At 34.4% G+C, this 26,117-nt stretch overlaps 1 protein-coding gene across 6 annotated transcripts in view; it reads left to right on the forward strand.

Moving 5' to 3' along the window:
- The first annotated feature begins 1,322 nt into the window (after positions 1-1,322).
- The window catches only part of LOC142981199 (neural cell adhesion molecule 1-like), a 77,790-nt gene continuing 52,995 nt past the window's right edge, over positions 1,323-26,117 (forward strand). For 4 of the 6 annotated variants that reach the window (XM_076126915.1, XM_076126919.1, XM_076126918.1 and 1 more), the window contains exons 1-3: positions 1,331-1,652; positions 19,225-19,543; positions 25,063-25,204. In XM_076126915.1, the coding sequence (XP_075983030.1) occupies positions 19,453-19,543; positions 25,063-25,204 (233 nt within the window). In that variant the 5' untranslated portion in view covers positions 1,331-1,652; positions 19,225-19,452. Of the gene's footprint in view, positions 1,653-19,224; positions 19,544-25,062; positions 25,205-26,117 lie in introns of all 6 variants that reach the window. The other 2 variants (XM_076126916.1, XM_076126917.1) reach the window with 2 other exon arrangements.

Here is a 26,117-nt window from a genome sequence, read left to right on the forward strand (position 1 = left end):
CCGTACAGCCGATGTGATAGACTACTGTAGCCAATTTTATCATGAACAACAACTGTCTATACGTCTATAGACGCGACACGAGCCTGCAGCGTCAAAAATAGACATCATTATTAATCGCAATAGAAAGGGAATTTTAGATATAATCCATGCTTTGACAAATTGCTCATTAAATTATTTAGCGAAGTTGTCTGATGCCTTAGTGAAGCAGATTGCCGATTCCTTGTTCAGGCTCTGATAGAATATCAAATGAGTGACGCCTAATAGCAAAGGATTGTCGTCATTATTTCAAATGCCTTTTCAACATTTATGATCAGTGTCTGATCTTAATAATTTATTTAACTTTTCAATATCTGTGAAGTGGTTCAGAATGAAAAACTAAGGAATTAATACGTGGGATCGTGACTGCTACTGTCAACATGCGAACTTGATGAAAAAAAAGTCGTCGACTCAAAATTACGAAATAAGAGCGTCAATATCTGATTTCTTACTATTATTTATATTATTCTAAAATTCAATAAAATAACGATTGTAATTTTTAATCAATCAACGTAATCCATTAGCACAATGTTCTCAAATCTTATAAACTGGATGATTTTGCATCGCATCTTATTTTGAACAAAATAACATAAAATAAAAACGGGCTTTATTTCATTATATTAAGTCACTATTTGAATATAAATCAGTTCTATATTGCCTTTAAACTCATTTACTACTTAATTATTAACAACGTATATTGTAGCTAAAAACCACGTGAATAACAATACAAAGTAACATTTTTTTCAAAATAGTAACTTGTAATATAAAAAAGTAAACCTGTCCCCGGTTCATTTGTTCAAACAACAGGACGTGATCCCATAGACATGAAAGTTTTCCCACTAGATTGTCATGCAGGCTGAAACATGCAGCAACTAAGTTGCGCGGTATAACAGTTAGTTATAAACAGGAAAGTTTCCTTATTTGTTAAACAAACCTCGCAACTTGTAGTTTTTCAGTACACTATCACAACTTATATATTGCATTACTACGTGGAATATTAACATAATACATATTTAGAATAAACAATAGAATATCGCGATATAATCAATATATATATCCAATATTCAGTTACGAATTAAAAAAAAGAAGTTTAAAAATGCTTTGTCATCGAGTACAACACAATAAAAACTTTTTAACATACGGAACGCATCAATTCCAAATATGAAAATTCTTTTCACAATCGAATCGAGATTAGTTACCCGAAAGCAGCCGAGAGTGGCCGAGAGCGCACGATATCCTCACCTTTGGAAAACATCGTCCAATGCCGAATCAGTGCTCGTTCGTAGTTCGTCGCGAATGGCTGTGGGCTCAGTGGCCCGCTCCCACCTGCACGCGCTCCTACACTCAATAAAATAATCGACTATTTAAATTGTGCTCTGTGACGTAAATATTCTTCACCTGTTGATCTAGTCAATCATTTTCTTTTTAATTGTTTTTTTAAAGCAAAAAGTGTGTTCCCTGTTATTTACTAAAGTTTACGTACTGTCGTTTATTTATTTTTTGAATTATTGAATTTATTTGACAGATTTCAATGAAAATTAGTAAACTAACGGGATTGCAAGAATATTTATAGTTTATTTATTAACCATACGGATGAAACAAGCGAATAGTAATGGGTATGTAACATTATTTCTTAAGAAATATTACGACAAATTATTTTTTTTAGTTTACGACGATGGCTTCATTTTATTCTTGTTCTAATACGCTAATTACAAAGGAAATATTTTCTCTTATTTATCTAGTAAGTAAAAAAATAGAGCAGTGCTTAAATATTGCGAAATTACGAATGACTGACTGAGCAGTAGTCTTTTAAAAATTAATCGTATAAACTTATTCTTATGAGATCATTGAGGCAATCCATTAAACAATTAGACGATAAAAATTCTTTAAATTTAAATTTAGAACAAAGCACAACAGAATGAACTTCCTTGTAAGGGCCATTATTATCGCAGAAAAAGTATTTATTTCCTGAGAATCACTGGCCGCTTGTACTTTTTTTTGTCCAAGAGTTTTCCGCTCGCCGGTTTATTATTAATATTTTTTCTCTCAAGGGACAGCACGGTAAAGAAAGAATTCAGCTTCTACGAGTAAGAAATATATTCTAGCTTTAATTAGACCGGACATAGTATTCTAATAAGAAATAGTATATACTAACAGAATCTTTTCTGAGATAAACTACATTTGGTACGGTCATTCTGAATTATGTTCTGTCTAGTTTCTTTAGGATTAAATGAAATGAAAATAATAGATATTTCGTGTCGTTTTGAGAGCTAACCCTGGTTGGTACAAATAAGTAATTATTTTTTCTTGATTTTGAATTAGGAATAGATTTTTGTTATTTCTTACATAGATATAGCTGAAACTGATGAAAAAGTAGTGGATAAACGCTACACAGCTGATTGTCACGTATTAGCTAATAGAGTTGCCAAAAATGTACAAACTACAATGAAGTTTATTTATTTAAGACGCTCATAGCCGGTTGCACTTTCTAAACGATAAGAGGTTAAGCAATTTCCTGTGCAGTCAGTCTATTTATAACTGAACGATTAGTGGCTTAACTTGAACATCACCGCGCTTTGAATGCCATTTTGTTTGGCGCGATTGTTTTGCCAAAACGCCGGTACTAGTGAAGTATAATTTGAGATAAAGAATATTTTAGATCTTGTTGTCAATTAAGATATAACCAATAAAAGGTTTCAAATACTTTAAAACACTCAATTAGGAAAACTTTTTTGAAGATAAAGATAAACTATGATTTTAGATTAGAGATTTAGAGATACTATGTCTATATTAATCCATTAGGTAATTACTCTGCTATAACAAAATTAAAATCACAAAAATTATACAAATGATCCGCTGAAATCCTAATAATTCTAACAGTAACATAAATTCTATATAAAGAAAAAAAGCTTTCATAAAACTAACAAAATATAGCTGTTTCATTTTGCTATAAAATGTACATTAACCGAGTGAACATCTGTACAAAGAGCCCTTTAATTTCATAAAAGAACGAGTAAATATCTAATTACGTTTATTTCTTGTCTATATTAGATCTCGCTTTACATCGTACCTCGCTCATAATTATCAGGCCAAAAACGTATCAGACACATTTTGATAATAATCGTATTATAGCTACTAAATTATAACAATTAAGGCCAGGTATCGCTGGAAAAAGTAGGCTCATTAATGAGAACTTCTAAAAAGTAATATTAATTAATATTACTTTTTCCCTGGCTGCCAAAATTTTGCGAACTTTAAAAGGCGGTTTCTACTAAGCGAAGTATATCATAACAACGGTTGTCTGTGAGAAAGGATCGCGATTGAGGGGGGGATTACCCAATACAATTTTGTTCTTCCACATTTGGTAAGTACAAGACATAATAGGATCTCTTGACAGTGTTCATCCAATATCGCCGAGGGTAGTTTCTTGGACGCTTAAAAGAAAACTTATTAGTTATTGTCTCCGTTCTCCAGTAATTCTGTTGAGCTGCTATCGGGAAAGTATTAAAAATAAACCAATAGACTTCGTCGAACACCATCAGCTTGAACGTTTTTATTGAAATATTTCGCTTTAAGTGACGGCACTATTCATAAAATATTGTAAGCGTTATATTAACTTGCAAGTAGCTTGGGACTCGATTCAAATCGATTGATATTTTTTTCAAGACAAGATGAGAAGTGACAAAGAAATCTGTGTATAATATTATTATAACGTTTAAAATTGATGCTTAAACATAATTTCTGTATCTCATATAGTTTAACACTTCTGTACACCATCTCTATTAAAGTTCTCAATATGCTTTACAGGATTTTTCATAAATGAATGAAGAAAGAACATATTAATGTTTCTACATATTTATAGTTTAGTTTTATTCCGGTTTGATAAAATATTATATTTTTCAAATAATGTTTGTATTAGAATAACAGTAAACAAAAAATAACTCGCTGCTAAAACCAACAGTCAGTGTTTTTGGGCTTGTAATTTCCTAGTATTTTGGTCACATGGAACTGGAACTTTTTCACATATTCGAAATATTTTTAGTTTTAAATAAATTTTGTCGAAGCTTAAATCAAAATGAACGGAATTTAGGTTTGGGATATCAAATATGAAAGAGTTTTATAGTTGTTTTTGCCAGACACCGGAGTAGAAAAGGATTAAAAAGATTTTAACGAACAACATGAGAAAAAACTAAGTAATTAAGTGCCATAGTGTTTTCCTAGTCTGAGAATCCCTAAATTTACTGTATATATATTTTCTACAAAGCCCGCTAGAGATGCTGATCAGATTTTCTTAAAAACATTACTCAATAACTAGACGATTGTTGATAGTCGATAGATAGTTTGATAGTAGGTACAAATAACTTTTTCAGAAGAATGACTTGAAAGTAACTTCTTAAATAAACTAATCTGGCTGGAGACCGATCTGTTCCTAAGCATCATGGGATAAACTTTAAAATTTATTAATATTTAACTTTTCTAATGTAAGGATTTGACGTTTTACCGCATAAGGTTCCATGTTCCCGATTTTTACTCAGGATTTCTAAGGTTTCTGTGCGTAACGACAGCCAGAGATTTTGGGACCGACGGCGTACGTGTTTTTCAAGCACGAAGGAGTTTCAATATGTAAACAAGGAGCACCTATTGAATATCTGATCCCGACAACTTTGCTTAACCGATGGGGTTAATGGCCTATACTTTTCGTATGCATATTTCTTCAAGACATTTTTATATTCTATACACTTTCTACGACGAAATTTGTCTTTAAGTTTATACACGAGTGTTTTATACCGATCTTTTCAGAAGTTATGTCAAACTATGACTGATGTAGATATCAACTGTCGAGAGTTCAACTCCCATACGCAACAAATATTAGTTTGATTCACAGGTTCTCGTTTCGTTTTCTATAAATTGCATCACTGCATCCCCTTACAAACATATCTTTTATGGAATTCAAATTGTATATAAAAAAATCAATATACTAGAAGTACATATTAGTATCTATATTGTTATAACGCACATACATACTCATGTTAAAGTTTATCATTACAATAAATACCAATGGAAATGTATTTTTATAGTTAAAAAACAATAATGTTGTTTGATCGCGTGTGGAAGTCCGACACAAACCAATTAATCATTATAAACGAACAAATATTTTGTAGTGTCAAGATAATCGTTCCGTTTATCTGATCGCCTTAAAGTTTGTAGACAGGCTAAGTATTCAAAAAAAATTTAATCCAACGACATTCTTATATGACAAGGAAGGTTAAAAGGAAGAAAAGAACATTTGAAAATCATGATTACATTTTTTTTTCAAAGCTACCAGGAAAGCCATTAAGAAGAAAAAAAGAACTTTCATTTTTATTTTTATTTTTCGTTTGTTTATTAGATAGTTTTAAAATGCAGTCCATCAATCTAAGAATACAGGTGATAAAAGGAGCACAAAATTAAGACATTCTCAGATTATTAGTTATTAACTATAATTAAAACATTGTTAAACATACATTACGTTGACATCTTGTTACAATATCACAAATATGTTTACTGTAATTTTATAAAAAGGTAACCGTAACCTAAATGTAACTTTTCACTTTTGAAATCAAATTCACTTTAGTTCTTTATCCCTTTTAAAACATTGAAAACATCCCTCAATCTACTAAACTTACTTCACACAAAGTGTATTTTCCTAAAATCGACACATTTCCGATGTTGAAAGCCGATTCATCCCATTTTACCCGAATCAATACACGAGATTTACCTATTAGGGGCTTAATAATTGTATCCCAAAATTTACCCCAATATAACTTATCTTCCATTAAATATTATGTTTCATTCGGGCTCTTAAAATTTGTCTTTATTATACGATCATAACACTATGTTATCATCAGTGTAATTACTTTGTAAAATAAGGTTTTTAGTAAAGTAAAATGTTTGAGCGGAAACAATATTTAAAAATAAATCGTGAAGTTAGGATGATTAGCCTATCTTCTTGCTTATGATAAAAGATTTTCTTGAACAAACAGTATTTTTTATAAGTTCAGATATAAATGAACTAACACTTCTGGTAGCTAATTATTTACATGACAGTCAAATCTTTACTTCCGGCCCTACGATTGAAAAAGGAGGGCCCATCGACTTAGAGGGCCCAGCGTGTTTAGTATTTCTTATCAAAGAGTAACGAATTCCACACATTTATTCATAAACACATAAAATCAGGCCTCGTACACATCCAAGTAGTTAGAGCCCGAAGAACAAACCCATACAGTCGTTTTCACAAATATTCACATTCTAACCATATTACTGATTTAGTTATAGTTCTAATTTTGGTGGTAAAAATATAGAGTCATAGGTAGTATGGGGCAAAGTATTCTACCACTTCACTGTACTTAGAATTCAATTTAATTACAATGCAAAGGTTGTCTTAGAAGGCTCTAGTTGCGCAATATATCTCAGTCAATACTGTAACAGTGAGCAGACATTTTACACTTTGAAGTCCTACAAATCACATTCAGGAGAGCACGGGAACTTCTCAGTATTTCATACCGGTTTATATGAACCTGTATTATTTCTTGTTACTAATATGACGGTTTGCCTCGTTTAAATAGAACAATCGCTATACATTTATAATATAGTATGATTGTTCATGTTTTATAAGACGTTTAGTATTTTACGCAGTTGTATCATTGTTTTATACATGATAACTTAAAAATGTAATACAAGATTATTCAAAAATCATTTCACAAAAAAATCTCTCTTTTTTATTCCCAAAAATGAGATATAAAGTTCACATTTTGATTTAAACGTCAGTTCGTTCCTGGAACAGCTACCGAGAATTACTTTACAAAGGAATGTTTTCGTATAGCTAGTTTAAGGTTCCTGTATAAACGAAAGGGAAGAATAAAACTACTAAATTGACAAACGGTTGCGTTCTTATGACACAGTTTCCATAAAATAGTACAACCATTTTCTTTGAAGCAATTAAAAACTAGGCAATGACTATTTCATTCTCGCCAGTACTCGTTAGCAGTTTGCGCAGTTACATACATACATACATACATACATACATACATACATACATACATACATACATAATATCACGCCTGTTATACCCGTAGGTGTAGACTGAGGTGTAAAAATACACCCGCGTTGAGCCTTTAAGAAAGTTGGTCAAATATTTGTACCAAATGTGACTGCTAATTAAAAAGCAATAACCCCCGGTTTCTGAGTACATTTAGCGGGAGTTTATCTATTCATTAGCGTTTTTTTTGTATGAGTTTTAACGCTATTAAATAGATAAACTACCGCTAAATATACCTCAAAAACCGCGGGTAAGTAATGTAGTATGCTCTCTAAAAAATACGATTCCATCGTCGATATTATAAGCTTACATTGTTTAAAATTGATTACTGCCCTGATTGATTCATGTCCTTCTCATAAGCTTCAGTTGCGAGTAGGATAGCGATAGCTGATATTCATAGTAGATTAGTAGCCGCTTCTTCAATGAACGTCAATAACATTGTGCGCTTGATGAAACAACTAATTACTATCGTTAAATAAAACCAGCAGTGTATTTAAATTGAGCATATTTACGTTTGTATGTCGTTGTAGGAATACAAATCGATTACGTGTTGATTATAACGATTTAAAATAAATGATAATTAAATATATCGGCACGTGCATATACGGGTTATCAGGATTACCTACAGAAAATCATTGTAATTAACCTATTTACGTTTGACTATTCATAAATTCCACGTAATCCGTAAATATTAATTTTATCATACAGTTATTTACTTCGAACTAAAACTACATTCATTCCAATTCACTTGTTGCGTGAAAATGATAATTGTGCCAAATGATTGTTCCTGGCCTCTGTTGAATAAAATCTTTTTGGAATTTGTATGTTAATCTACATTGTAAGCTAGGCTACATGAAAATTCATTCAGCCATTTAGAGAGGCCAACAAAAACCAGACACGATTTTGCATTTATTATATTAACACGAATAAATATTGGTGCTCCGCTACGAACAGGCTACGAATATGCTACGATATTTCGTAGATATTTGGCTACGAAGTGCTACGGCAGATTACGTAATTATACAGACATTTGGTGCGCTAAATACTGATACAGCTAATGTGTTTGTTGAAACTCGCGGCAAATAACTATTTTAGTAGTGATGTAGTTTCAAACCCGGGATTTTGGTTTACAATTACGTTAATTAGGCTCTACTATGTAATGCTAACACGCAAATAAAACATGTAACAGTTACATTTGCCACTAAATTCCTTAAGGATTTGTTAAACACTGTTAATAGTTTTTACTTCTTACTTAAAACCCGAGTTCCTTCAATAGGTAATGAGTACATTGGTATCGTCCCGATATTTAGTATCAGAAAATCTCCTGCCAATTAATTGCCCGGGACACTAAAGTATTGTAAACATCATTATGAGTTCTGTTTTCCCCCTGACTTTCAACGGTAGTATTATATAATTATAAAAATAATTAGCATATCTAAACTGAATCCCATCTAACACAGCAACTAATCGATTTGCGCATATTAGTGTCACGAGCGATTACCAAACGGTTGATAATTATTAAAGGCACCATCAAACTAAATGGCTTACCACGCAGATACATGTAGGTATTTCATATTAATAATTATTACAGATAATGGTATCGAGGCCGCACTACGTGAATATTATATTATTACTTGAGTATATGCTGTTACAGTTTTATAAGAGCATAATCTTATCTATATTTAGTAAATAATTTACGCAAAAGATGAAGTAAATATTTTATTGTAAATTATGTTAATCATCCCGTAAACTTTGAGAATATTGGTTTGAAACACTTAATTTCGATAATGTCGAACTCTTTGTCTAAATGTCGAACATTTATTTGATTCTTCCATATTAAGTCTTGGTGTAAACATATTTATGAGGAAGTGTGTACCTAATTTCGATAAAATCGAACTTATTTTATTTAAATGTCAACTATTTGCTTGTTGGACATTTAAAGTCATTTATTAAGTGGCGATTAAAACTACCAATTGCGTAACAAACTAGTTTTATTTGGAAAGTATATCGCTCATAGTATTCAAATAAACTACTTTTGCATAGACATTACATACAAAAACCATACGATAATGTCAAGAGTAATCGCTACTATCGATTTGTCATATAAGTAGTAGGAACAGACGTAAAGATGAGGAAGAAGTTCTATCCATAGATCAGAGTACCAAGTATTTTTAGATCGATCCCTTGGCGCGTATTAGTTAAACAAACATACAAATCACGAGCACAAACACCATGACCCCTTGTACAAATGTTTGCTCACTTAAGATCTCTTGGTCCCAAAAGCGCAGTGGCTTAAGTAACTCACTATGATGGTGTCACAGCGCTAGGATATTTGGAAATGCATATTATTACGTAAAATTTAACAGTTCTTTCTCTATAATAACGTTGCGTCAACTGAATTGACATTCAATTATTTCTTCCCATAAAAATAAATATCATTTATGGATTCTTCTTGGAAGTAATTAAAAGTATCACTATTATATTCCCACATGGGTGCATTGCACGCAGACGACATTTTACTTTTATAACAGACTAACCTGCGTTCATACTTGACCTTTAGATAAACTACTGAGCTAGCAAAAGTCTCAAGACACTTTTTTTTTAATTATTCTTGGTAGGTATCGAACTCACCATCACCACCATCCCCACTCAACCACATCCAGGTGGTAGAGTGATGACCATCTTAAGTGCTATAGGTCCCTTACACACGCCGCACATTAGCAAAACGATACGCTCATTAGGCGTTGCCGTGCCTAGCTCTTCGGCGCTCACGTCGCTTACTCGCTAGAAGAACGCGCTATGAAGTAAGTCAGGCCAAAACTCCTACAACCGTAACCGAAAGCAATAATTGAATCAATGATTTAATTTGACAATAATAGTCCTTCCTTCCCCCACTCATCTTTATGAAGGAAAATAGAAAATAAAAGGTATAAGGTACTTTCCTTCCCACGCACGTTCTAAGGGTCATTTACTTCCTATCTACGTCATCTGAAGGCAATAAAGTGTTTTTATATAATATATTGACCTTCACTGACCTTAGTTTGTTACTATGTACCTTTAACCCTATTAGTTGTTATTGTACTCGTTAAAACAAAAACATATAAGTAGGACGTTCGTGTATCTATTTTTTTAAACAATATATTTTTTGTACTCTATAGATATACCCGTTTGTTACAGTCATCTAATAACGTTGCCATAAAAAAGTAATTTCTACGTATTAAAAATACAGTATGTTTAACCTGTACAGATACTATGTACCACTATTCGAAGATAGGTTATTGAGACCCACAGATTGACATTTCAGCTAAAATGTCATTAGATGTTAACGACCTCCTTTCAATTTAGATCAATTCAATATTATAGAATTCTTGAATAATTATAAATAGAAGCTAAAAATAAAGTTGTCTTGTGACTTTAATGATATTCCAACAAGGGACATTAACCAGATATCGAGATACATTAACGATATCGGAGGGAAAGTTTTCTTAATTTTAATAATTAATCTTTAAGCCGGAATTATTAAGCCATTAGATTAGAACCATCTGACACTGTCTCTGTAAAGTTTTTAAACTTATTTATTATGAATTGACTAAATTAAGGTTTAGGTATATTGTTAAAGGTCGATTTTTCTTTTTACAGATAACTTTATCTCAGGAATATTTTTTATATATTTGGCATTATATGTATAATGCATGGCATATCCATCAAACTCATAGTAAATGTTTCTTACATAATATTATTTGTAGCACAATTCACTATCCATATCAAGCATCCACAACCGGCAAGCTTTTGAGAAATTCTGTATGAAAATAATTGTCGGAACTATTTTTGCAGCACATTTGAAACGTCAAATTCTTGATACTCTATAGTACCGACGTTAGAGAAATTCGCTCTAGTTATTACTGCTTTTGTAGGTATGAATATTATTGCTCTTATTTTTTCCTATATTCAATATAAACATTTGTAATAGTTTTCTTCGTAACAGAATATAAAACTTTATTTTATTTAACTTAGATACATTTTTTATACTACTCCAGTATTTACACTTACATTTTTCATGTAAGAGATTACTTACAGTTAACACGTAATGTTAAGAAGCTCGAACTAAAATACCAACATGAAAGATATTGTAAATACTCATAAATATTATTTAAGTATATCAAAGACGAAAGGAAAACCAAAGCTAAAATATTTGGGCTCTTTTCATTACAGTCCTTTGAAGCTTTTCTCAAGTAAATGGACTATACATTAAGTATCTTACAGTAAAATTGTTTTACACTTTGTTTGATAAAGTGTACACAAATATAACTGTTTATTTCCAAGTTTAGTCGAATATATATCTACATACTCAGTATGATTTAGACAGGCTTAGAATATGACGTAGCAGTTCATAATCTTTTTGTACCTCTATATTGCTTCTATTTTGTTTTTGGAATTGTTAGTAGTATAGTATATTACATTATTATCATACATGAAATAGTTATGCTAGTATAATACTAGCATAACTATTTAATACCAAGTAAATCTTTCTTCACTTCAGCTTAACCGGTTTTTGTTAGAAGTGTTACGGGTATGAATGAGATTCGAATCTGTGACATATTAGTAAGTTTGATATATTAACCATTCTCAAACCTATTGTCATATGTACTCTTCAATCATTTGTTTTGAAAAAAGGATATTTAGTGACTTTTATATCCAAGTTTATGAAGGCAATCACTTTCATTATAAAATTCCTCAATAATTACTCAATAACTCGTTAGTAGCAGGAAATCATTCATGAGTAGTTTGAGTAAATTTGACATTTAGCATGTACTGCCAAAATAATTCCTACGACACCCGTAAGGGGCACTGATAAAAATTTCATACAAAATTTCTCGATGACAAGCCGATTGTCAATAGTCGATAGTAGTAGAGAATCGGGCTACTGTATATTGTACAGAGCGTGTACATAATATTATACTATTACATTGTTTGTCACCGATGTCGATGACAGGAGTATCGCGAAGCCTATCATCACGGTAACTACCTATTTGCAAAGCACCCTATAGGGAAATTATAAGGAACGAGGGGAGAGGAGACACACCTGGCAATCAGCCTGTCACCTGAACAACGATCCGTGACACTGTAGTTTGCATTTTAACTATGTTTACTTAACATCGATACTTATCAAGGAACGGCTTTTGTACTCATTCATAGATAAAACGCATTGGAAACTAAAATTAGGTAAACCTTTGGTATTTCAGCAAAAATATCGGAAAGAACATGTTTTTAACATAACTCGGGATAGCTACTGTGTTGTCTACAGCCATTTAAAACAAAAATAACTAATTGAACGATTTCAAATTTTATCAGAGAAGGACGGAACATTGTATTGGAATCAATTTAACCAGAATATAATAACTTCGTAAATAAAAAACGACACAGAAAATTGGCTATATTTTTTTACGACGTGGACAATTTTGTTACTCCAATTATATCCGTGTCGCATATAAATAAATTTCATAAACTGCATTTGGTCTCGCGAATAAGCTGGCTTTGAACATTTTTGTTAGCTAAACGAATTTTGTCGACAAAAAGCTTTCATTGAAACTGTATGAGTTTTAGCCAGAAATGAAATACATGCAAGCTGTTAAAAACTCTTTGCTTGCTATAAAACGTTGTTTCGTCCGGTGAAAAAGCTTACCTTTTTTGCTTTCCAGCCTCGTGTTTTGGGTTCGATCCCGATTGGAACATTTTTTTATTTTATTTTTATAAGTAAAAAAATTCTATGTTGTTAAAACGTTAGCTCCTGAACGTAAACCCAACGGCATTGATATGAATTCCCTAATTTCCCATTTATTTCTCAGCCTAATAGTTACTTCTTCATATTATTACTAAACATCAATTAATAAAATATTTTTAAAAAATCTCATATTATAAAGTCAAACAGCTAATAACAATCAGTACATTAACTTGATAGAAACAAGTCTTTGTAAACAACGTTTAGCAAGCAAATAAATAAAATTATCCCGTACCACCGGATCTCGCTGGCATCTCACATAAAACTCACTCGATACAAAAGTTTGAGTGAACGGTATAGTTTTATGACGGCGGAAGCACAGAATGATTCTCGTCATGCGACGTGCCCATGGTATTTTCAACAATTTGTATGCATGCGTATGTTAAAATTGTATGAATGAAATTCGTGAAATGTTCAGTCAAGTGAACTTTGAGTCCAACACGCTAACTATAAAAACTTTTGCCGTGAATCACATCAGAATTTTTGATACAGAACGGAATGTTTTTGAGAGTTTGAATCTATTTATGAATGGATATATTTTGTCATAAATAAAAAATCATTATAGGAATTATGTATTCTATCGGCTTGCGACAGTGGGCTACAAAACACTATGTGTACTGGCAAGTATACTTCCAAGTAATAATTATAAAATTAACACAAACTGACTCATTTATATTTACATTCACATGCCGATGTTTGGTACTGAAATACCAAAGGTTAATAAATAAGTATGACTGAGATTTTAAATGAGGAAAACCAAAAATAGAATTGTGGTAAAATTAAAACGTCTCGAGTAAATGCACTTAGCTATATAAACTTCGTTTTTTGAAGAAAAACTTTTTGAAATTATAAATTCTCAAACGGCTTACAGTCGCTTCTTTGGTTCGCCTTTAGCGGTATTATCCGTAAGCTTAACAAACTCGACGCCTCTAAAAATAGCCTAATATTGTTATAAAAACTTTCGCCCATACTGTTTCTCACCTTTCAATTAAAAATAAATTGTAATACACTTCGAAATATCGCCTAAAATTATGACGTAATATACATAGTATGGCTTAAAAATAATAATTATCCGCGAATGTTGGTTCAAAAGCATCCCAGTCTTACATAATTTTACAAGTTGATCTTCTTACTAAGACACAAATATGAAGATTGATATTTTAAAAACCGTAGACTAAAACGTCACGTGAATAACCGTTTTATTCGCTTGACCTGTTTAATTGTTAAACCTCTTTACTTTTTCATTTTCTAAAACCTTTCGCTATAAAAAAGTAATGTCTGCTGAAAGAAATTTTTACCAGACATTTCCCACAAAAAAAATGAAACTTTAAGAATGACGTACCTCTTCAAAACCCTTTTGTAATGTTTTCAAGAAACAAGCGAATCGTTGAGATGTCGTGCTAGTCAAACATAACATCTGTCATTCACGTTTGAAGTTGTTCGAGTTGTAAACAAATGTTCGTGGTAGAAGATGAAGACAATTACACGTCGGTCTGGGGACGGCACGCCACTGTTTGTTCGTGCCGGAGCGCTACACGCGCGCTCCTACACCGAATTTCTTTCAATCCCAATTTCCCGATACAGGGTTCGTGACTCCCTCGGCGACCGTGTTGACTTATTACAGCTTTGTACCACTCTAACGATAATGCCCACCTAACTGCCCCTCTAAGATTCAATTTAAAATCCGAATGATAAAAGATCTCTGGACTTAATGACTCGTTGGCCCCAATATACAAAGATAAGGAAAATTAGTTGTCTCAAGCTTAATTAAACCGATAATTCAAATTTTATTAAAGTAAAATCGTCACCAAAACCATCTTAATAAGCCAAGGTTTAAAACAAATCCAGGGAGTTTTTCGTAAAATGAAATTAGCCGAAAAAGGCGGCGCCATTAAAATTACATTAGCATAAATAAGAGGAATGCTAATCTAAGGAAAATAAATCTTGGGCAAGAAATAAAAATAATCCTCGTGGCCAGCCGTTTAATGACGTCATGACAGATTTGCTTAGCGGCTTATTTTACGACTGTCGAATTTCCCTTCAGCAGAAAATAAAATTGTCCATTTCGGAACGTCGTGTCGAACAATCTCTCCACTGGAATATTTTATCGGACCTCTGCAAACTATAAGCCTGCAGTTTCCAAGTTATTTTCAACATAATTGGTTAAATTTAGTAAGTGACGTTTTGAGTTTTATTTAGGTTATAAAAACTTTCAATGGCAGTTGAAATTAGTTATTTCGTGAGTTATTTTAGAAATAGCCAACTTACTTGTTTCATGTATAATTTAATACTTTACGATTCAACACTAGTAGAATAAACTTGCAATGCCGTGAGAACTTATAATAATGACGACATGAGTTCAAAGGTTTCCAGAGATACTTCAAACTGCTTTGTTAACTAGGCACTAATTAATTCGTGGGCATTTAATTAAAAGGATAGCGGGTGTCGATAAGTTCATGTTGACATTAGTGCAGTGAATCACATTACAAAGAATAAAATATTCATGTCACCACAGTGGTACCCGGAAAGGCACTCTCTAGGGAACTGAGTGTAGCAAAAGCGTTGCCCAAAAGCGTCCATCAGTTAGAGCAAGTTTAACACTCTTTTATTCTAATTAGTCCTTAGGGGAAAATCTCAGAGGGTCTCAACGAGGCACGGGATAGGAAACGTTAGCTTTGTACCCCGTCGAGACAGTTGTTTAATTTTAAATGTTATAATATCTCCGTTAGCCTTCCGGTCACTTTAAGCACAGCTCAGATAATGCCATATCAACTACTACGCTCAGGTCAACAAAAACAAAACATTTGCAGCCAGTTTTAAAACTCACTATTTTATTTTCCACTGCGCTATCACACTTTTTTCGATGAATAAAACTTAGTTTTGCCCTGTCAAAGTGAACAAACTAATAAAACCGTGCACCGCATCACACGATACAATAAAAACCTGGTCATAAAGTGTTATTCAATCGAGCCATCTATTATAAATAAAGCGATGACAGTGTGTGTGTAGGTACGTATATTTGCCGATTCTAGCAATTTTCCTATACGGTGCCTACACGTATTCAGCCGAATTCAATTCTGGCCTCTCAGATATTCCACGTGCACAAAAATAGTCGATTCGGCTCCCGGCCGGGATCGATGGAACTACGCCCTGGAAAAGATGGCGTAATATCACAACAGATGTCGACGACGGTTATGTCAACTGGCCGTCCATTCACGAAACTAATAAAAGATTCAGCATTGTCGTTTGCCCGAAAGAGGGTCCTTCCAAAGCATTGACGCCCATTCCGAGCGGTGTGCGTACGGCTCATACCGGACCTTAGCCGCCATTATCGCTGGATATGGTTTAGAATGAACACCGCCTGTAATCTCTCGCGTTATTCCCTTTTTTTAGAGCGCCCCTTTTGTATTGGTGGTTTTTGTCATATTGGGTGGGAATGAGAATTGCTCTGTATATTGCCTTGTATCTACAACCTGCGAACAGGTATCCGAAGTTGTTTTGCGACGCAGTTAACATATTCTTACCTTTGTAATGTAATTAAAGCGGAGATTACGCGCATGTTTCCACTGAATTTGTACAAAGATACGGGTTATTGTTGTAATTGTTGCCTTTTACAATGGTTTTTACACAAACACCGTTACGGAAATACACATTTGAAATAATACAATCTTCTTTCGATTTTGCTCTCAAAAGAACATTTTTAATTTTTAAACATTTTTTGTTTTATTTTTAATTTTGTTTTCTACTGTATAGACTGGCTTTCAAATATTGTTATCAATAACAGATAAAACTGTCAAAACCGTTTGAAAAAGCACAAACGAATTTTTAATAAAACTGTATGAATAATTTTTCGAATTCCCTCGCACTTTGCTATGGAACAATTCAATAAATCTATTGTAAAACAAAATGCAATCATGTAAACACAGCGAAAAAATAGCAAGAAATATGAGATCGAAAAGTTACAGCATAAAGTATATATCAAATAGCAATTGGCAATTCGGGATAGGAAAGGTTCGCCCTATAAAGTACGTGAGGCGGTCAAAAACAAACTTGTGCAATAAATAACCCGATCGGATAAGAGAGGTACGCACTCAGCCATTTTATATTCAATAAAAAATGAGATAAACTAAATTGTCTTGCGATACAGTCGGTTACAAGATTTATGACGCAACAACAATATTCATGTTTATTAAAAAGTTATCAAAGTAGGGATGTCCCTTTTTAGTAGCCGCGGTATGATCGCCGAAACACTTGTGGAACATACTTTGAGGGCTCGCTATCATGTTTTTATATCGAATGATAATTTCGTTAAAAACTTCCAACATTTTTGGTTTATATTAAGAAGTTTAAGAGTGTTATATTTCAGCGTTTATACCCATATTAAAAATAAAGATGACCTTTAAAGAACCTAGAAAAATCTCTTTAGAAACTAGTGATCTAAAAGGTTTTACCAGAATAATAGTAAAGAACAGCTGTCACGCGTGCTTAAGAAACATTTTATCAAAATAAAACTTAATAAAATATACTCGAAACACGCTTACAAACGACGAGATAGAAACGCTATTGTAAATGTACCTGACTGTTATAATAATTCATACTCCACCTTATCATTCACGAGCCGCCCTTTAGCCCTTTCCATTTGACCGAGTATTATACAACATAATCGAAAAATAAATTTTACGTTCCTGTTTCTAACCTCTCTGGAAAGTTTTTATTCCCCAGGACAAGGGTCAGACGCTTCTGTAGAGATTAAAAGACATTATTTACCCGTGTATATGCGTAACCAAGCGTCAAAGTTTTATATTTCTGACAGGGGACTGAAAGCCGACCCTTTGTACATGTGTTCTACTAGACGTTTCAATGTGTTTATGACCGAAACGATTTCCTTTGAGGCTAGCCGATGTACTCTAATTAATTAAAGACACGCACATTTCCCAAAACATTAATTTACTCCATCATTCAAGTCTATGTAGGCCAGTTGAATCACAGTCTCAATTGTTTAATATTCATAACACAGACATTACATTTACTATTTATTAATTAGCATGTCTACAGAACATGTTAATGAATGGGTCAATATTATAAAAGTAATAAATATTTTCATATTATAGCACTTTTATGGTTTATAAATAATTAAAATGTAAGACAAATTTTATTCACAATATAAGCTAACATCACACAGGTTGTACTACTCTGTAATCATGCGAATTCAAATAACAGATTAAATAAGTAATAACAGTTAAAAAGAGAAAAATAGGTTTGTTTTACCTAGTATCGTAAATAAAACTAAAATAAAACGAAATATTTAAACTCTGTCAAAACAAACAACACAACTGCGCAAACTGCATGAAGAATTGTTTTCAAAGTTACGACTGTCCTACAATATTACGATCTCATTTCCCATTGTTTCCGAGAATAATATTCTATATAATGTTTCGAAACAACAGTCAATATTTAAACAATCTGTTTTGCTGTTTATTCTATGATCTGACGACATATTTTAGGAAATTCCAGTAACTGTCCGAGTGTATTTATTTAGTACGGAAAAGTCATGAAAACATTAAACGATTTTCTTTGAACTTGAGTATTAAATCACAAGTAATTCGTACCTGTATGAAATAAGATATCTTCGTACAATTTCCGTGAACATCGCTATTCAAACTTTTCAAAATAAAAGATTTACAAACTCGGCGTGTACGAGAAAGTTTTGAGAACACCAAAAATCCAATGAAAGTCAATTTCCTGTTGGGAATGATGTCCGACGTCTTGTTCCGCGCCTTATTAGAGCACGAATGACAGCTGAATTGGGCTGAGACAGGCCGCCAGCTCCTCACCGCCGCCGAGCGAACGTGCAAGGGCTGCAATGTGGTTTTGCCAAAGATTTACTTCCCAAAATACCCGGTTAAAATCAATAGTAGTTACTGCATTTAGTAGTCGGAGCATGCTCTACAGAATCGTAATAAATAATTCAAGAATACAGTTATCAACTGTATGTTTACTATACGTGAGGCCAGTCTATTACTTTTATATTAGCACGCCACAATATAACACTGAGGTTATATTAGCTAATAAATTATTATGAATGAACTTTAACATTTTAAAATTTCACCGAATCCATATTCGATATCCATTAAAGAATAACATAAATGTCAATTTTGCAATCAATTCCAGTATATTCGTGTCTACGTCAGTAGCTCTAACTGCCTCGCAGGGCCTACGGGAGAGCTCATAATCTATTAACGATACAATTTCCTCGCATTACTGTCGTTCGCGATTGATTTTTAATGGACATCTTCATAATTACGATCATTACAACTGTCGAATTTTACAGGATATATTGACACGATGACAGGATTGAAATAATAAATACAGAGTGAAATCATAAAACTGTATTGCTGATTGTGTTCTCGAAAATGGTGACTCATAAAATGACGATATTAAAATTAATAAAAGACAGAAAGCTGGCCGTAAGCCAGAGGTTGTGTGTGAGTGTGAAAAAATAACAGTTTTATGTGGTGTAGTGCCGTGTATGATGCAATGTGAAGGAGTTTGGTGAACGATGTGCTCAGTCATGTGGTTGCGGCTCCTGGTGATGCTGGCCGCCTGCTGGGCCCAGGAGGGGGAGTGGAGTGAAGACGCCGAAGACTTGGGTAAGAATTCATGCAATTTTTTTTTGGACGTTCTTCAAATATTTCGATATTTTTAAAACTTTTGTTTGATACTGGATTTGACAGTGTGGTCTCGATCCCTATATTAGACAGATACTTGCAATCTCTCACGAACAAGACAAATGTATGTTTTAAATCGTAAATAATCGTGTAAACGTTTCACTTTTACAAAATTGTTCCAGCTATTTTTGTTGAAAAGACTGTAGGTATCTGGATACAAGGGAAAATTCCCGGTATAGTGGTACGCTTGCAAAAACTCCGCGCCACTTGCCTCGATACACATGTTAGCTTGTTTACCTAAGGCCACTGGAACATTTCCACTACATGTATGCTTTTTACTCTAGCGTTCAAAAACCGGAGCTGGCCCAAGTCTTGTAATATTTTTATATAAGTTTCTTTGCGTTATTCATATGTCAGTCGATCATTTTTCGTATAAATTCTATGTAATGCTATTTTCTTGGAAACAATTGTTTTTTCTTGGCAATCTTTGCGAGGCAAGGGGCGTATACTGCCGTCAATCGGAACATACACGATACACAATAATACAGTTACAATTCAAACAACAACAAAAGCTTTATCAAAACAGCCATAACTCTACAAAGGTACCTTGAGTCACGGAAAAGTTCTGTTCATGTAAATTAACGAATAATAAAATGACTATTTTTATCGCCACTCGCTGCCACACCTCACAGTGAATCGCTGAAGCGATCAAATGAAACAAAATCGAACAAACTCAAGTGGGAATCGCGCTCAACCCATTAAACGCGATTGCTTGTCGAAAATGAAAATGGGGAAATATATTTTCGTTTGTTCGACGGATCGTTGTTCCATGTTTTTTGTCTGATTTTTATGCAATCCGTCGGGAGCTGCGTTTACACGCAACAAATTGCTCACTTTGATTGAGAGCGCCAAACGCACCGGCACAGTGTTTCAAGCGTAGCCAACCCTTCAAAAAGTTACTTCTCAATAACTTTGTTCAAGCGATCATTCCTTAATGAAAAACAAAGTAAACTTTTCAAATACATAGTTTTGAAACCACAACTTCGACTTTGCTGATTCTTCGATAACGACGGGGGCAGATCTTAAACAAGTTTTTGTGAGTCGGTTGTTGGGTGTATCGAGTATAATAATAATGATATCTTAGTGGTGATAAGATAGGTTTAAATGTATACCGGAGTCTTACTCAAGTTCGATTTCTCGTTTGGATGCCTGCGAAAGGAGCAAAAAGAGCGACCCAATTAAAAAGTGTTCATGCATGGGTGGCTCTATTCGGCTCCAATTTTATTGGAACGATTAATTTTATTGCGAAAATTTCTGGACAGCGGAACGAATGGAAAACGAGAGTCGGCCGAGGTGGCTTCACCGACCTTTTTGTGGTTGCGCGATGGATGGGTTTGTTCAGTACTGAATCTAATCAAAGGGCACACAGCCAAAAAAAGTGCTCGCCGCCCGCTCATTGTGAACGTGATGAATGAATTGAAATTTTAATGTAATTGGATATCGGCGATGATCGAGCGCCGCCACCGCCGCCGGTGGCTCCACGTACGCCAACAATAAATATCCACCGCTGGATATATTGCCTAGCCTCAGGCTGTTTATTACATTTTCGTTTTAGTTTTATTATGGACCCGAATGTATGAAACCTTAATTATGATTACATTCGGTAAATAACTGAATCGTTAGTAAGCAAAACAGATTTGTTACATTCGCATTCGTTATAGGTAGATAGATTAGCGCGGTTACACGACTACCAACCATAACTTGTAAACTGAGGTAATTTGTACGGGTACAAAACCTTATTAGGTAATAAATCATTACTACACTCGAGTTGAAGTACAAGAAAACACAGCACATGCTCGTTAATGAAAGTGCAAATTATTTGTTCGCGTCATGCTCCGAGCTCACACAGTACAGTCGCGTACAGATTTACTACTGTCATTATTTCAGATGCGCCTGTTACTTACCGCGCAACGACTGCCACACACTGCCACTAAACTTTTAAAAGCCACTAACGAGTGATTCCATGAACCTATAATGTTCGCACTGGCCTTTATTTACCCCTTGACTAATGTTAAACAGAGGTCGGTTTCCACGAACATGTGGTGATTCAGAATTGAAATTTGACACATTTGCTACTAAAATGTATTATGTGAATAGCTAATTTCGTAACACATTGTGCAAGAATTTGGTACGAATTTTAACGATATTCAACTAAAGGTCACAATCAGTATAAATTGTTTATTCATGTGTCGGGACAGTGCTACTGACAAATAGGACACAAAAACTAAATTAATGCTTTCAATTACTAAGCGAAAAGCATTAAAATTTACTACGAAGAACTTTGAAACTGTAATCAACTTTTATAACAATAAATTTTACTAAATAATACGCTGTAAAATAGTACTTAGTTCTCGAATTGAACGGGCAGTGAATGTAAACAATGAGTGTCGTAGCCGCAGTAGTTACACGAGTAGAGTAGCAGAGTGGGTCCGCAATATAGTGCACATGTGAGCGCGGTACACTTCGGTACAGTCGACAACAGCGAGTAGTTGCGAGTCGAGTAGGTCAGGCCCGAGGCTCGCGACGTGTCTCCACAATAATTTTATTAATATTACCCCCGGAAGCCTGTCACGCGCGAAACCGCCGCTCGTATATCTTCAGAGTCTGCGAAAAAATATGATATATTGAGAGAACGAGAGACGTAAGAGCTTTTCTTAGCTTCCTTTTACGGAGTTTAGCGTCGTTTTAGTGTACTCGAGAACGCTGTAAGGTTTTACTACACCTCAAAACTGAGAAGTTAGTATCCCGATATAAAATTAATAGGTTTTCTATCTCCGTAGCCGCGATTTTGTTGAACAAATCTCTTAAATAATGTAGCCTGAAGCAGAGTATCTGTGTAATCTGTTTTATTTACAAATACAAAAGTACAAAAGAAACCATTGTCACAAATACTAAAACAAGTTTCCGAAGAAGTCTCGCATATTTCGACGTCAGTTGTTTCTTTATGTGTACGGGCACGACAAAAATTGATCAAAGGCCCAATATCGCTATATATGAAACGTACTCGCAGGAAGCTTATAGCCGACACGGACGACTCCATGGCATATTTCAGTTCCTTGACACGTGATATGAGCGAACATCGACAGCAATACATTCTTCTAGGTATAATATGAACCAATTTTGTCAGAATTGGGAATATGCAAGTTTGTATATGTGCCGTGTTTCGGATTTTATTAATAAGAAATCATTGTCAATTGTTGGTAAGATATTATAATATGATATAATTTAAGTAAGTATGATGTATGTAGACGGCGCGGAGGCACACGTGCGCGTCGCGTGCCGTGACATGCCGCCACCACTCATCTGGCCACATTCGGCACCGCAATAATGAGTGGCGCAATTCTTTAGTGCCCTCCAACACGACACAATCTTTGCGGGCGCGTTATAGCCGACCATTACACGAGCAAACCCCCAATCTAATATAATTTATATTTCCGATACATTATGCGTGACATTCAACGTCGAAACTTGAGGCTTTGTCAGAACAGCTTTATTGTGAAATTATTCTAACTCAAACGCGGCGGTGACATCGAAATAAAGGGGCGGGACCGATTTGGAATTTCATTTCTCCGCTCTTATCTTAATGCGGGTAGGCGTCGTGTCTCCTCCTGCTACGTACGGCTTTTTGTTTTCTTTCGTTTTGTTTCGAACAAAACTTTTGACATGTTTCTTTAGCACATTTAGATAAAAAGTTTAGATTCATATCTCACTCACACTACCTTCTATGTTCCGACGTCCGCTACGATCGTGACAATATGTCTCACTTTTTTCTTTAAACGCTTTTGTTTATATCATGCGTAGCGGCACTTGAAACTTGGTTAGCAACAGTAAAATTAATAGGAAACTACGAAAATTCTCGTTTTATAGACCATTTTACCAAGAAATTCACTTAGTCGACGATAAACTAAAATATAGCGAGCATGCTGTAAAGATTATTTGATAAGGGGCATATTACGGTTTTGGCACAGACGGTTTTATAAATAGCGACCAGAGTCTAAGGTTGGTTTCTTGAACGATGCTATCGTACAAATGATTTATCTAGAACGAAAAAGTGACACAAAATAATATCAAACGCGCAATACCTCTAGGGTCTTCAAGCAAATTGATACCCAACTGGTACCGCGAGACCAAGTAATCCGTCTTTATTAGGGCAGTCTTCACACTGGGTAAATTGAAAATTCCTCCTAAGTATGACTGATGGTGTACATTACTTGCCCCCAACACGGTGACAGTTTTTCCTTAAAGAAAAGAAGATTATTTCATGCGGTGTGGAAACGGAGCGTTTTAATATTGCGTCTATTTATATTCATGGCCTCTTTATCGCCTCGAGAAAGGGAAGCTAGGAATCGTAACGATGTAAGTACAGAATAACAGTGATATTCACTTAGGAATTCTTTCTGTTCGGGTTGTGCGAAGCGACGCTTGTTACCCGACACTCAGAGCAGAGCATGAATGTTTTGTGTCGACGATTTGGGGTACTGAAATTAGCTTTCATCTGCTGTGCTCTACAGAAGTATGCATGCATTTTAATCTAACGAGTAACGTGGTTGGATAGCGGCGAACATGCATGAGCACAATTTCGTGGATATTACCCAACAAACGATGTGTATTCCCCCTCCCTTCTTGTCACGATGAACAAAACAAAAATGTGAATAAAATTATGTTTTTCATAAAAAGGATTTTCGTTGTAAGTTCCCGTCAACGTGCACGATATAGGAGGGAGCGTAAATTGTATGAAATTAACCAAACGGAAGACGAACTATGTACTATGAGAAAATTCCTGTTGTAATTTACAACGCTTATAGTATAATTATGGCAGAGAAAGGCCGACTAGTGAGGGGTGTGGAGAGGCTTAAGACTGTATTATATAGTGTAATAACGTGCGCACTATGTGCGACGGTGTGGCTAACGGTACAGAGGGTATGAAGGGCGCCGGGATAATGAAAGAAATAATGAGGAGCAGAACCTAAAAGGAGTAATATGCGTCCCTCTATAATAGGCAGACTTAAATTAATTAAAGTTTAAGTGAGAACACTACGGCGCGGACGAAGCCAATGAGCTGTGATTGGTCGTTGCGAAGCGTCCTTGAGACAATAAAGATATTCTCCCGACTCGGAACAGAAGGAACTTAGTGGCGTGAGCATCCTTTAATTACTCAGTTTTGTAATAACAATAAAAGTCAATCAACGAAATGAACTAATACAGTGAAAAAATAAAATAAAACCAAACGTACAGATCTCAACATAGCAAAAAGGGTACAAGAGATAATGACAGATGTCAGCTGAACAAACGGACTGGAAAGTTTATAACAGTCACTAACAATTTGTCTGCAGAACTCTAAAATCCAGCATTTTATTTCGTAGATAGGTCAGTTGGGTGTTGTAGCCAGAATCGAGCAATTTTAGAACGAATGAATGGAGTCTTTTTTCCTATTGTTACAGTGTCGACGGTGGACGTGGACGCGGTGCTGGGGCGCACGGCGTCGCTGCCCTGTGACGTCACACCTGACACCAACGAGGACAGGGTCTATATGGTGCTCTGGTTCCGAGCGGGAAAAGCGACCGGCGGCAAACCTATATACAGGTACTATTTGAGATTATTTTATTTGGTTGGACTACAACCGTACCTTGCTTGCCATGCACTTGTATGACATAGTTCGAGTTATTATTTCTCCATATTTATAACCGCATTTTTTCTCCATTCTGTAAAACTGCACAATACGATAAATCAATGATTGACATTGCACAATCAATGATTAGACGCATAGTATCAAATTTACCATTGATCCTAATTTCCATAATCAAATTCATCCATGTGTTACATCAATCCCCATCAAGGAAATAAAACAAATAAGTCCTTTATTTGTTTAGATAATAAATATAATATCGGAGTCACAAAAGGGTTTTTATATTAATATTGAGATATAAAAACTGCTTTGAATATATTTTAATGTACGAATAACGGTGCCACAGTTTTAGCTCAAATTAAAGTCTACGTTTTGCATAATCAAATCTTTTTGTGCTATCTGACTAATTTCGTAGAGCCGCGTAGAGCAAGCTATGCCGTAGATGTTCGTAGCTTCGTGCTACGGGAGTATCCTGTTTGATATTGATTAATTATAATTGTTGAACTAATCACATTATGCAAATACGATATTTGCTATGGTATTAGCAATTAATATAACATTGTGATTATGTGGTTGGAAATAAAACAAAGGAATTATTGAAGCGGTTAAGTAAATGTTATGTTGCTACAAGAAGTAATTAATTAACTTTGCAGGCAACTCTCACGCTAACAACGGTTCTAGCGTTCCAGATCCACATATTAAACAATATTTACTGGCACAAATATAATATATTTTGTTCGTATGATATACCAAACCAGCCACTTTGACAGGAGTAGCGTACGGCCGCTGGAACGATATACCTATGTCTTTATTTTTAACACAAAGTTCAAAAGTCGAAAAAGAACTCAGCTGATCAAGAAATGGGTTGAC

The sequence above is a fragment of the Anticarsia gemmatalis genome, chromosome 19 (assembly GCF_050436995.1).
Source record: "Anticarsia gemmatalis isolate Benzon Research Colony breed Stoneville strain chromosome 19, ilAntGemm2 primary, whole genome shotgun sequence".
Taxonomy (NCBI): domain Eukaryota; kingdom Metazoa; phylum Arthropoda; class Insecta; order Lepidoptera; family Erebidae; genus Anticarsia; species Anticarsia gemmatalis.